This window comes from Phascolarctos cinereus, unplaced genomic scaffold (assembly GCF_003287225.1).
Source record: "Phascolarctos cinereus isolate Bilbo 61053 unplaced genomic scaffold, phaCin_HiC Scaffold_9;HRSCAF=440, whole genome shotgun sequence".
Classification (NCBI taxonomy): domain Eukaryota; kingdom Metazoa; phylum Chordata; class Mammalia; order Diprotodontia; family Phascolarctidae; genus Phascolarctos; species Phascolarctos cinereus.
The window spans coordinates 148808375-148823039 of NW_027556402.1; the positions used below are offsets into that span (position 1 = coordinate 148808375).

General features: G+C 37.7%; 1 protein-coding gene across 2 annotated transcripts in view; it reads right to left on the minus strand.

The window, feature by feature from the left end:
- Positions 1–84: 84 nt before the first annotated feature.
- SLAIN2 (SLAIN motif family member 2) overlaps positions 85–14665 on the minus strand; it is a 62938-nt gene continuing 48357 nt past the window's right edge. Inside the window, exons 7-9 of one of the 2 annotated variants that reach the window (XM_020990450.2) lie at positions 12037–12114; positions 4937–5258; positions 85–2870 (exon numbers count right to left, since the gene is read on the minus strand). In XM_020990450.2, the coding sequence (XP_020846109.1) occupies positions 2804–2870; positions 4937–5258; positions 12037–12114 (467 nt within the window). In that variant the 3' untranslated portion in view covers positions 85–2803. The remainder of the gene's footprint in view (positions 2871–4936; positions 5259–12036; positions 12115–14665) is intronic. The other variant, XM_020990461.2, reaches the window with a different exon arrangement.

The following is a 14665-nucleotide window of genomic DNA, read 5'->3' on the forward strand; positions in this document are numbered from 1 at the left end:
TCTGATAACTGAAGAAAATGTCAACCCTTAAGAGTGTTTTATATTATACAAATAGGTTTCATAGAAAAATGATCCAGCAAATGCTTAAGAGTTAAGAATATTTATATTTTCTAATTTTTACAATTTTATTAACACACAAAAAATAACATCCAAACACTGGAAAAATTAAATAACTTTGGAAGCAGAGCTCAAAGCTTTCTGCTTACATATAAGTGACAATTCTGAGCTGTTGGCACAAAAAAAAAATCCACATTCATAAAACCCTACTATATATCAAACATAAGTAAATCATAGGCACTAGTTTATCAAATCCACATTTCTTCCATAAGTCTAACCACAGAGAATCCTTAGATTTCCCCAAACAGAAAAACTGGCAGTGCACAAAGGCTTCTTAGTTAAAAAAAAAAAAATCAATTTTTCTCTTCAGGAAACCAGAAGCAAAATGTCTGTGGTAGTAGAACAGCAGGTAAAAAGGCTGCTTTGCCAAACCCAAGTTCAGAATACCTGTTTAATAAATGATGAAGTAGTTGAATTTTAAAAATATATATGTATATATATATTTTCAGATGCAGCCATTTAAAAACAAAATTAAATAACCTGAATATTCCTTTTGAAACTAATTTTCAAACTGAAAGATTAATTTTTTTCATAATAGCTCAATAAAAATTCCTATTAGATTGCAGCATATTTTTTGCAATGTTGCACGGAAAAGAGGCCTGTTTTTATGGCAATAGCTAGTTCTTTCACTTATATGCTATATTTAAGTGACATCACCCAGGTAGATGTTCTGCTACAGCTGGCCTATGTTAACAAAGTGCTCAGAGGGAACGTCATCTGTGGTAGTACAAGGTTGTTGAGCTACAGAAAGCCTTGCTGCCATTTGTCCTTGAGTATTCTGTACTGAAATAGAGCATGTGGCTATGTTCTAGGAAAAGGTAGTGACATCTACCTAAGTATTAGAAGTAATTAGTGAGTTACATGGCAGGACAAACTGCATGAAATCAGTCTGCAAGTGTGTAAGTATCATCTCAGCTGTAGTCTAGTACTTTCTAGTTTCCCGATCTTCCCATTTCTTTGCCTCTGGCACATAATACTTCATGGCTCCTCATCTGATGGTGTTCCGATGTTACCATGGTACTCTACCACTACTGAATTCAGTATTTCACTGGAATTAAAAGGATTAATTTATTCTTGTTTTAAGTGACTGAAGATTCCCACTGATATTGTAGGTATTATAAAACAGGGATTTTTTACTGTGTGTTTTGTCCCTTTTTTTTAATCCATAAAACTCAAGGCTCTACCAAAAGATTCCCTTGCCTACCAGTCCTCCCACTCCTATTTCACTTACTTTGGCCAGCTTATTTCTTTGCTTAATAGATATTAGAACTTATGTTTGGTTATCTAAAACTTTTTTAGGCTCCCAAAGTCCCAGTCTTCTAAATCTACTGGGGGGGGGAGGGGGGAGAAGCTTAAAAAAACAAACAGAAAAGTTTCCTGTAAAGCAGAGTTCTCTCTGACAACCAGGTGGGTGAAACCAATGAAAATGTAGACAAAGGTAAATTTGATAGCCATTATATGGGAAGAATTTAACAGTTTGTAAACATATGTATCAGGTTTCAAAATGTTAGAAATAATGCAAAAACAGATATAAGGCAGAATACATCTTCTAAGGGACAACATCTCCCCCCCAAAAAATTTAAAACATAAAAGAACAGGATTCATTCAGCAAGCTATTTTTCATACCATGAAACATAACTATATATGTCATTTGGTATCAACAGTACAACTACCATGTCCATAGATTTTGTGTAAGTGCATAGATTTTCCTTCGCTGTTACTGTATACAGTTTTGTTCCAGGCTATAAGCACTGAGGTGTGATAATCAAGAGTGAACAGACAGTACAACTTGCTCTTTTTCTATCAAAAAAACCTGCTAATAAAACTACCAAAATTACCTCTCAATTCTGCAATAGTGAACAGCATGTTAACAAGCTGGCTTCAATAGCAAAGGTCATCTTTCCTGAGCCAGAAATTATGAAGTTTGGAAAGATTGTACAACTGATACTAAGCCCTTTTGGCAACAAAAACAAAATTCTGATATGTCAATGCAACATGCAGGATGCAAGCTATAATACTAACTCATGTTGGTGATTTATATTAACTACATCCACAACTTAGGATCAGGTAATGCCATGTCTACTAGGGTAAACCATTTCTTTAGTAAATCTCCAAAATAATTGCTGCAAGAATTCTTTTAAATATACTTTTTTTTTAAACCAAAATGTTTTTCAATTTGTTGTTTGAGTACTAGGGAAAACACCACTTTAGACAACTGTAGTCAGAATTTTAGTTCTCATTAAAACACATTTATTGGTGGGAAAAATGTATTTTTTTATACAGCTAAAGTAGGCTGAATGTTTTGGATAGCTTGAATATACATATTTCTTTCGCACAGAGATGCACTCTTGGATGCAAACAGGCATTTCTCTTTGGCATCTATTAAGGTTTTTGCCCAGACATTGGCCTCTGTCAAATACTCGAAAATTAACTGGGTTTTCTAGTAAACAAAACTAAAAGTGATTTGATGGATAATGATTGTATGATTGATTACCAAACATAGCTGATGTTAAATGTCATTAAAGTGCTGCTTGATCATCTCCGTCAGTTTGTGCTAATTAAGACAGAGAGGGCTGGGATTTTACAAATCCCAAATTCACATCTGAAGAGTCTGCATATAAAGTTGTCTTTTAGTCTGGTGAAGGGATGTCCATAAAGCCGTGGACCCTGTATTCTTCTCTGCTGGTCAATAACAGCCATCTTTCCAACTATCATCTTTCGTGCTACCATATGTTTTAGGAGCTGGCAATGATCTGAAACAAAACAGTTACATTACTGAAGTTGAAAGGCTATATATTAGACCTTTATTAAACTACTAGCAATAGGACCTCTCCCAACCCCCAAAGTCTTCCACATTCATAAATACATCAGTTAAGGCACTGGGCATCATCATCCTAAGGGCAGGTCTCAGGTTTCAAGGTGGTAGAGCCCAGAGCTGCTGTACTCTGAACAGCAGTTTGATGGTAGAAGAAGTGTAATGGATTCTCAACCACCTTCCACAAATTAAATTTTCCTATTTGTAGCTTCCCCAGGCCATCTATAGTAACACCTCCTAGAGTCCTAGACCAAAGGAAGAGTAAAATAAAAGGCTATGTTTTCTAACAGCTTAGAGATTCTACCAAATTTATTAAAGAGAGGAATAATGTAAGTTAAGACATTAAGAATTAGAATCAGAGAATCACTAGGTGACAGTGGTAAATAAAACCAAGTAAAACATTGTGATACATCCTGCATGTAAAGAATTCTTGATACAATAAATTACTTTACTCTTTTTATAAAATAAAGTGAAATGATTCCAAAGTATTTACTATGTGCCAGGCATTGGGCCAAGTGCTGGTGATAAATACAAAACCAAGACAAAAGGATATAGTCTCTGCCTTCGATTCTAAGGGGAGAGGGAAAGTGTGGGGGGTGGGGAGGCGCGCCGGGGTACGGAAGATAAGGAAACTATCCAAAACAGAAACAAGGTGAGCTTAGACATAAGGCACTAACAACTGGAGAGATCGGGAACAGTCTCCTGCAGAAGGGTAAGCTGGAGCTGAGTCTTGAAGAAAATCGGGGATTGTAAGAGGACAGGAGTCAAAGCACTATATGCATAAGAAATAGCCAACACAAAAATAGGACAGAAGTGTATGGAGGGGAATAACGTATCAGAGGACTGGAGTGGTAGAGCTAATCTGTAAAAAGCTTAAAATGCCAAACAGGAGTTTATATTTGATCCTATACGTTATTAGGAAACTACTAGAGTTTGAGGAAGGGGAGTTCCAGGAGCAAAGAGTGATACCATCAGATTTGTACTTAAGGAAAATCACTTGGAGGAGAGACTTTAAGGCAGAGATACCAAAGTCTAGGATAAAGGTCATGAGTGCCTGAAGTAGGGAGTGTTGTGGTTGTGAGTAGAAAAATGGGGATGTATATGAGATATGGAGACAAATCAAAAAGACCTGGCAACTGATAAGGGGGGGTGGGGGTGGGAAGACCAAGGAGTCAAAGATGACATTGAGATGGACAGACGGTAAGGTGCCCTCCGCAACAATGGAGGGGTTTTGTTTGAGACGTACTGAGGATAAGATGCCTATAGAACCTACAGTTGTTGATTCAAGTCCTAAAGTTTAGAAGAGGGCTCAATGTGATACATATGATATGTATTTATCTACATGGGGATAGTAATTAAATCCATGGGAGTTGATGAGATAAAATGAGAAAGTATAAAAACCAGGACAGATTGAGTCAAGGAGACAAAGAGGAAGATCAAGATAAATCACTAATGTCAAAAAAAAAACCCAAAGGAGAGAAATCCTGCAGAGAGGACAAGCAGGATAATTATTAGTAAATTATTATGTAATAAGCATTCACATATAACACTTGACATATTATCTCATTTGATCAATAAAAGGCAATTAGAATTGGCAAGTAAGAGATCATCAGCAGTTTGATAGGGCACAAACATTTTTCAAATAAGTTAAGTGCTGAACTGGGGAAATATTTAATTGCAGTTCTTTAATTAAAAGATGATAAACCAACTGAAAAACATCATTTGTTTTAACTTTCCCAAAATAAACACATGTAACAGCATCACTTTTTCCAGGTTGATGATCCAATACTCATCATGTGGAGTATTTTTGACAATTTATTCTGAACCATACTGGTTTAAATTAACTCAAGAATCTCTCCCAAAGTCTTTTTAAAGCAACAAAAAAAACTTTACTAAAGCTAGAACCAGACTCATTTCATTAGATCTTGCCTGTGGCTCTGCATTTACACTTCAACAGGTTGAATTCAGTCCCAACTTATGTTGCATATTATTTGGACCACTTACCTGCGAACAGGCTGTGCAAGTTTGCTGCGAGGCACTGGTATTCCCCCAGCAGAAGGGGCACTGGGTCTGGGCAAGCCACTCCTCATTCCTGTAGTCCCTGCCGGTCTAGTGAGAGTAGTGCTATTGATGCTGCTGGCAGGACTTGGTGAGACTGCATTCTGAACCACAGGTGGTCCAGGTGAGGAATTAGTCTGAGTGAGTTGTGCTGCTTCTTGACCACCACCAACAGGGCCAGAGCCGTGATTATTAAAAGCTTTCACTGGCTGTCGGAGAGCCAAAGGAGATGGTGCTGCAGGGGAGCGGAACTTACTTGGAGAAGGTACTATAGAAAAATTTAAAAAATAGGATAATTTTCCATGTAAATCATTCTAACTCAACATCTTTAAAATTTTTAAATTACTATTTTTGTTAATGCTAGGAAGCCTTTATTTTATATTATATAAATAAACTATTATCACAATTTGTTCACTGATAGTCCATAACCTGAAGTGTAATGTAGGGAGAGAAAAAGACATAATAAACATTAAACAGTGCCTTAACATAAATATATTTATTATGAGGTAGGTAACACAGGAAATTATCCAAACCATACTTGTCCAGAGTCATAGAGCTAAAAGAGTATAGAAGCAGGACTCGAGCCCACATCTTCCAGATTCCAAGTTAAGTACTCATGACACACATACACACGCATCCCTCCTTACTACATACATAACTGGTTCTGGCACTGAATGTGTTCTCCACAGGTGGAAAAAAAGGAATACCCAGACTTGCTGCAAAGTATCCTATTATCTGAATAGTTTCTGTAAAAAAGTGTATTCACCACACCAATTCATGATGCTGGGAAAGCATACCCCCTACCTGCCAGCACTAGCATTAAGATGGAGTCTCCATCCCTAAGGCAAAAATGGCTACTGTGATAAGGGCCCAAGTACCTCCTCCAATGCACATTTCTACTTTTGAAGTCCCTGGAGCAGCCATTACCATAGCTACACATATGGCAGTTCTCTGTTAGTGTTCCTGCAGGTCTGTTCCTAATCAAGTTTTCTTTGCATAGCAGATATTGGTGCTGCCTAGGCTAATTCAAGTCCTCTCCTTATCATGAATTAAGTCTTTAACAAATTAGCCTGGATTTTCTTATTTGTGATAAATACTCAATTCTCAAGTGTAACTGAGCTGCATCCTTGTTCTATCACATCTCAGGAACTTCTTTATTCTGCAAGGTCATTTAATCCCTGAAACTCACACTTTGTCAGTATTCTGGAGGGAGAATGGACAGCTCTTCCCAGAAGTTCCTTTTAAAGAGGAAGCTGCTGCCACTCCAGCAGGGAGGGCAGGGACTGTCTTTTGCCTTCTTTGCATGGCACATAGTCATATACCTGTGTTTTCATCATTTTGGGAGTTTACCTCCAAAATTTCCAAGGATCCAGTGAATTCCTGATGGCTTCCCCATCCCTTAAGTTTGCAGCAGAGAAGGAGGTGTCTTCTATCTTACTCAGCATGCGGGAAGCCTTTCCTCACTACCTGTCACCCTAAATAATTCTTGCCATGTGTCCATTTCTGTTCTGCAGAGTTCCTCAGTGCTTATCATTTGTAATTTTTTGGAAGAGAGCTATAATCACTCAAAGAAGTATTTCACAGCCTGTCAGCCACAGAAGAAAGACCAAGTGCATGAAGAATAACTATTACCCAGATTTCAATATGCATCTCAATAGACACCCTATAGAGCTTACCCAGCAGTATGTACCCCTGGGTCAGACTGTCCAGATGGACAATGAGTTGGGTCCAGAGTTGAACAAGAGATGGAGAGTGGTCTGAACTGTTTTCAGAAAATTAAAAACTCCTTTATTGACCCCAAGCTTCCTGTAAAAGGAAAGGTCCATCTTTTTTAATACTAACATGTTACTATATGGCAAGATATAGAATACAACTGTCTCTAAAAGAATTAACAATGCATATCACACACACACACCAAGGACCATGGAGAAGCACATGATGGATGTGAACAGGCTGCAACAATATCATGTTCAGATATATGTATATGTATGAACAGGAAAATAACTAGACAAGAGATTTGTCTATGAGATAATCAACAGAAAGGAATTAACTTTGAAATGAATAATACCTGTTTATGTATATAAACACTTATTTTTAATAGTATACAGCTGATGCTAAAAAAAATAGGTGATAAGATAAAGGGAAATAGGAAATGTCTGCATTAATCTAAAGCACATAGCAAACTGAATATTCAGTTCCTTGCTTTTTCTACCTTCAAATAAGAAAGTTACTAAGGAAAATTTACATAGGTATAGATTTATACACACACACACACACACACACACACACACACACACACACACACACACACACACACACTCTCACTCACTCCCCTTTAAAACAAGTTTTATCAACCTGTGGCACTTGACTTGATTTGAGATGGTATAATTCTACCTCTGAATGGTTTCCAACCAGAGCTACCTAAAATTCCTTTATCGTGGACAGAGTGCAAAGTGGGTAAACTGTTTGCAATGTACAATTAAATCCAGAAGATAAAGAAAAAAGGATGCTTTTCAAATGAGGTCAGATAGCAGATTTGCGCTATAGGAGTCATTTTCCAAAGCTGCCAGAATTAGCTTGTCTGACCCACTGACCCCTCAAAGTAAAACTCTGTCATTTTGCATCCTTCAGACTGGCCAAATGACAAAAAAGGAAACCACAATTATTGGATGAGACAGGCACAATGATGCACAGTTGGTAGAGCTACAGATCGGTCCACTCCAGAAAGCAATTTGGAATGATGTTCAAAAGTCACTAACTGACTTCCATCCTTTGACACTTTATATGTCCACTGATCAAGAAACAGTATTTGCTACATATTCCCAAATAAATTAAAAGAGGAAAAGGACCTACATGTAAAGCATTCATAGCAACCTTTTTGTTGTAGCAAAGAACTGGAAAATAAGAGGGTGCTCATCAGTTGGGGGATGGCTAAACAGTAAGAATGTAACCAAAGAAACCTGAGGAGACTTATATGAAGTCAATCAGTGAGGGGGGGGGGGAAATCCAAGAACAATTTACACAATGACAACATTGCAAAGAAAAATAACTTTCAAAAATAACTTTCAGACTTAACTGAACAATATAATATAATGATTAACCACCACTCCAGCACAGCATTCCTCCTCCCATCTGTTAACAACAGAAAAGTGATGGAATAGAGAGGATACATACATTTTGGCCAGTATGTGGATTTGTTTTGCTTGGCTATACTTACTTCACTCCCAGCTCAACTCCCTCTCCTCCCACCTCCCCTGAACTCTCCCATTTTCAGCTCTGTTTTGTCTTCCTCGTTAGATTCCCCTAATACCAGTCTATCCATTCAACATCTACTCTTGAGAGTAGGGAGGCTCTTGTTTTCTTTTATTTGTATCTCTAGCACTTTGCAGACTGTTTGGCTAAGAACTTCATAGCTTTAATCTATTTTATAATCTATTATAAATATATAAAAGAGTCATGGTTTTCTTGTGGGAGAGGAGATTTCAGACATAGAGGGACTGGTAATAGTTATGCCCCCCAAAGCAAATAAGAGTAACAAGATTTCCTATTAATCCAGGTCATCAAGGAGGCAGAGGTTGAGCATAGCTGCAGTACACTAAGCCAATTGGGTTTCTGAACTAAGTGTGGCACCCACACTGCGAGCCCCTGTTAAAAGGGGGGAAGAGTTGGAGATGCATAACAGGCTGTCAAAGGAAAGGCGAACCTCACCACCCTCAAGCTGGAAACGGAACAGGTCAAAGCTCTGATGCCATTGTGCCAGTGACTATCCAGTGCCCTAGATTTAATAGGGAGATCCAGTTTCAAAAAAAAAGGAAAAAGGGGGAGGAGGTGAAAAGAAGGACAGGGGCCATAGAAGGGATGCTCAAAGACATCATCAGGAGACAACCTAGACAAGTGAGAACTCTGGAACTAACATGCTGAATTGGCTGTAATAAACTTTCTTTAAAAAATCAAGCAGTTTGAAATGAGACTCGGAGTTTCCTATATAATCCTCTTTTTGGTCTTTGTAAATGAAAACTGGTAGTTGTAAAAATAGTAATTTAAACACTAAAATATTCAAAAAAATGTTTAATTTACAAAAGTTATACAGATAACTAAGGATCTTCTCCACCCCACCCCACCCTTTGCATTTTAAAAGCCAATAGTCCCCTCCTTCAGATAAAAGGAGAAGGCAACCACCTATGGTTGGTTGGGAACTACTTTCCCACCCAAATCCAAGCAGTCCAAATTCAAATCATTCTCAACAGTATCAGGCCTACCCTACCCTAAAGCCAAATCAAATCCCCAAGAAGGCAAATCTCCTCTATCTGTAACTATCTATAGATAAATGTCAATATTTTAACAACCAGAATATAGGCCTTTTTGTCAAAAAGATAGGGCCAACTGGCTTCCCTTTGGCCATGGATCCAGATGCCTTCACAGTAAGCTTTTTTATTCCATCCACACAAATCTACCTACTCCACCCCCAGCTAAGATTTTTCATCTTAGTTTCACCATTCCTAGCCTACCTACATCCTAATTCTCTCACTAGTCCCAAACCATCCATTATTATTGTTCTTAATCCTTCCCACTAGAAGAGTACTAGGAATTCCTGACCTGAGTTCAAATCCAGCCACAAACATTTACTGGTTATGTGACCCTGGGAAAGTCTCTTACCAACTCTCTGTCTCAGTTTCCTCCACTGTAAAACAGGGATAATAATAGCATCTACCTCCAAGGTTATTGTGAAAGTCAATTCAGCACAGTCCTGGCACACAGTAGGTGCTTAGTAAATGCCGATTCCTCTTCCTTTCCCCAATTCATTTATTAAGATAGTATGAAATGGTAGAAAGAGTAAGTATTCACACACAGGCTAAGGAGAGGAATATCTTCGATTAAGGATATCATACAGGCAAGCTGCCTAACCTCGTCAGACCAATCTAGAATATTGCATTCATGCATGAAAAGCCTGGGCAGCTAGGTTGTGCAATGGATAGAGTGCTGGGCCTAGAGTCAGAAAGACTCATCTTCCCCAGTTCAAATCTGGCCTCAGACAGTTAACTAGCTGTGTGACCCTGGGCAAGTCACTTAACTATTTGCCTCAGTTTTCTCATCTGTAAAATGAGCTGGACAAGGAAATGGCAAACCACTCCAGTATCTTTGCTAAGAAAACTACAAATGGAGTCACAAAGAGTCAGACATGGCTGAAAAATGACTGAACAACAACAAAAGAAGCCAGATTCTTCATAAAGGACCATGATGGTAAAAGGCTTGAAGAACATGTAATCACAAAAACTATATAAAGAAAATGGGGGACTAAGGGGAAACAGGTAGCTGTTTTCTCATGATAGCTTTTTTTAATTACTGAAAAGCCTAGCCCCATGGAAGAATGGATTCTTGAAGTAAATGGATGGTATGGAAATGTGCTACATTTGAAGTCAGAAGACCCAGGTATGAATAGTGGTCCTGCCGTTTTCTAACTGTGACCTTAAGCAAGACAATGTGGTGGGGAGGGGAGGAGAGAACGGGAAAGATGATAAATTTATTTCTCAGTCTGGGGAGAGATGTCAGGCCACTGTCAATCAATATAACCCTCAAAAAGTTAAATATGTAGTGGATAGAGCACCGGCCCTGGAGTCAGGAGGACCTGAATTCAAATGCGGTCTCAGACCGGACACTTGACACTTACTGTCTGCCTGACCATGGGCAAGTCACTTAAACTCAATTGCCTTGCTAAAAAAAAAAAAATAGGTATATAGTCCCTAAACCTAGTTTCCAATATTTCACATTATAAATCCATGACTCTTATAATCTCTTTACAACTTCCTTAATTTCTTTTAACTCTATGTAAAGTGGTCTTTTAAAAAAAGTTACACTAGATTTCTCTGAAATTTCAATTTTTCACTGGAAGTTACTAAAATTGTTTATATCTTTATATATACATGTTCGTGATTTCAACCTTTATTTCCCCAGACTTAAATCTGAATCATTTTAGGATTCTTTAGCATACAAACTCTTTCATCCTCCAAATCAATGTTCCTTCAGCTTCACCTTTTCTTTTAATTCACTCATTCAACAAGCATTTACTAAGTGGCTGTTATGTGCAAGGCGCTATATGGATACTGCTCCCAAATCATACTTTCCTCTCTACACTGCTAGACTATTCTTATATAGAATACTGCAATAAGAGAATAATCTCACATACAAATGTACTTTTCAACACCTACTCCGATGGTTTTCCAATCAAAACCTTCTGCCTCTGCTACTTCTCCTTTGCCCTGAAGTCCTTTCTCAGTGTCCTATTCTTTGCTTTGCTCCTCTGCTCCTCCTCTCCCATCCAGTCCCATTGTCCATCTCTCTCTCACTAAAAGCAGGCTGTAGTGAAGTTTAACGGAAGGTTAAGCAGATCTGGAGTGAGGACCTTAGTTCAAATCATTTCTCTGCTACCTGATGTAACCTTGGCTAAGTTGCTGTTACTTTCTGAGTCTGTCTCTACACCTATAAAAGGTTTTGGACAATATTACTTCTCAAGTCTATATATATAAACCTTTCTTACCTGGCCAATACATCTAACTTACTCCTACCAGTCTAGAATGAAATTCCTTGTCTCTAACTCTCACAAAACTCAATGCTTTCAGAAAGTTTGGAATAAAGTTTTTCCAAAGATGACAGTAGTTAATAATCAGAACACTGATTCTGGCTTCCTGTTTTCTACTCACTTTCTCCTTAAAGCCATTCTTATTTCCCCCCCCCCCTAAATATAAGCCCAGTTAGTCCAGACTCTTTTTTAAAAGTGTACAAAATATCACATTATTCATTTTAAAATGTTTGATGGCACATCATCAAGTGAAAAGTTAACCTGAAGTGCTACATGTCACAATGAGTAGCAATAATACATACCTCTGTATTTATCCAGTTAACTGAGAGAATGGATCTTGCAATATTCTTTTATTCAACAAAACCTTTGTAGTTTGTCATTATATTTACTACTGAACTTAGTATGTAAAAAAGTGTAATATTTAATTACCATATGTTGAAACTTTAACTTAGGAAGAGGCTGTAGTTACCTCTTTTTGTAGATGAAGTTTGAAGCAACTGTTTGGCTTTGAGAGAAGTACGAGGCAAATTTTTCAGCCTTTGGGAAGCTGTTGAAAAATAAGGAACTGTAATATTTGTCTGGAAGGACAAGATAAAAGTGCATAGCTTCTGTAAACTTGAAAATTCAAAAATAAACTTGAAAATTTATCAAGGAACAGAAGAAGCATTGTTAGAATTCTAGAAGCAGGGGGATTTTTAATTGATGCTTGATGCATTAGGATGCAAAGGAAAGAGACTGAGAATCTTAGGTGCAAAATGCAGGGTTTTAGCAACAGTTTCCTCTGAATCAGGAAAAAACCAATATGCAAAACACCCATGGGAAAAACAAATCATCAGCAGACATGCTACAGAATGCAAAGATACAAACACAAGACTAAGTTAAAAAAAAATACAGACAATATAATGTGGCCCAAAACAAATGCTGCAAACATACATACACCAAAAACAAAAACAAACAAACAGGTACAAAAAACCTATCACTTGCAAAGCAATTACACAGATAAATTTCCTTAAGGAGAAAAAAACCTGGAACTTTTATAGTTTAAAAAAACAACAACCTCTCAACCAGATGGGCTCAGTCACAGGAAAGTCAACTAAGTTGTTAATTCTACTTCCACAATATTTCTTGCATTCCATTTTACTCTTTTGACTCACACTGCCAGCACCCTGGTGCCAGCACTCCTTGTATACCTGGACTTAAAATGATTTCCTAGTATTTTTCCCTGCCCCAAGGTTCTTCCCCCTCTAATCCATCCTCAACACAGCTGCCAAAGTGACTGACTTTTCTAAAGCTCAAGTACAACCACTTCCTTCCTCAAGAGGATCCACATTATCTCCAAGATCAAAAATCAGACTCCTCTGGCATTTAAAGCCCTTCAAGATCTGGCTCCAACTTACTTCTTTAGCTTTATTATACGCTCTATCTAACCAAACTAACCGTCTTCATACAACCTCCCACCTCAGGTTACATTCCCTTCAAAGTTCAGCTCTAATACCACTTCTATACATTAGGTCCTATACTCAAAATCACCAGCTGCCACTACCTCCTCCCAAAAATTATCCTTCATTTACTGTGTATATTTATTTCATATATACTTATATGTGTACATGTCTCCCCACAAACAATGTAAACTCCTTGAGGGCAGGAACCATTTCATTTTTTCCCCCATGCATAGTAGATGCTTTTAAATGCTTGTTGAAGAATCCAACAAATCCATTGTCAAAACCTGTCTGGTTATAGATTACTGCAAATTATGCCCTTAGCTATCTATCCAGGCTAATCTTGACTAGAGTTTCCAAAATTCTGTAAAAGGAAAGGTTATCAAGTGAAGAGTTCGAAACTAAACCAGAGTTCCTCCTATTTAAGTGATATGGAATACTTAGAACCAAGATACAAGAAATAATCTAGGGTCCCCCAGACGAAAGGATGATTCTGCAACATATTAGGACTCTTCTCTCACCAGTGGGACCACGAGATTCCTGTTCCCTCCACAGGCTTAGGACATGCCGCAACCAACAGTCTGGGTAAAGTAAATTGGTAAGTATTCCAAAGTTGTCACAATGTCCATTCAACAAGGGCATAGGTTCCAAATCTGTCCTATTAATAAAAGCAGCACAGGACAATGAAAAGAATATAGGCCTTTACATCAAACAACCTAAGTTTAAATTCCACTTCATCTGCTTATGACCAAGCTGTGTTGACCATGGGTAAGTATACTTCACTACTATGATCTTCAGTTTTCTCATGTATAAAATGAGGGCGATACCTGCACTATTAATCTCATAGGGTTACTGTAAGGAAAGCACTTTGTAAAACTTCAAGGAACATATGAACATATTATTTTTGTGCATTTCAGCAATCCAGTCCATAGCTTCATACCAGGGAGCTTCCTATTGCCACTTACCAAAACAGAAACAAAAATAAATGCCAAAAAAAAACCATATCTGTATATCTGCCACAAACATCTAGCCAGACGACATTAATCACCACAGATTTGGAATAAGGAAGAAACCAAGGCATAGCTGGAGTTTTGGTGTTGTTTTAGACACACTACTTTACTGTAACAATTTTCTCAGCAGAAGAATAATTTGGTAAATCAACCAGATACCAATTCTAAATGTTACGGTTTAACATTTTCAACAGAGTAGACAAGCCTATGTATCTAATTTTAGATTTATTTAATGGCACTAAGAGCATCATAGGCAGTGAGTGGGATGCCATGGAAAAACTACTGGGCATAAAACCAGAACAGACCTACCTCTGGCATTTACTATTTCATAGGGAAATCACCAGCTCTCTGACTCAGTTTCCTCATATGTCAAATGGAGGAATAATATTTGAAGTACCCACTTTGTGGCTATAATTATATAGTTCAGATGAAATATTATATGTTAAAGCCTTAAAGCACTGTATAACTTCAGATGATTATCATTATCATCACCATCAACGATGTTTTTATCTGGACCTGCAATATCACTGGTATAGGGAACTCCAAGTGTGGAAAGTATTACTGCTGATTAAATTTTAAGCAACTGTTCCCAAAGCTAGTCAAAATGACCTCAGTGTCAGCCAGGTTAGCTCATAATTCAACTGCTCTC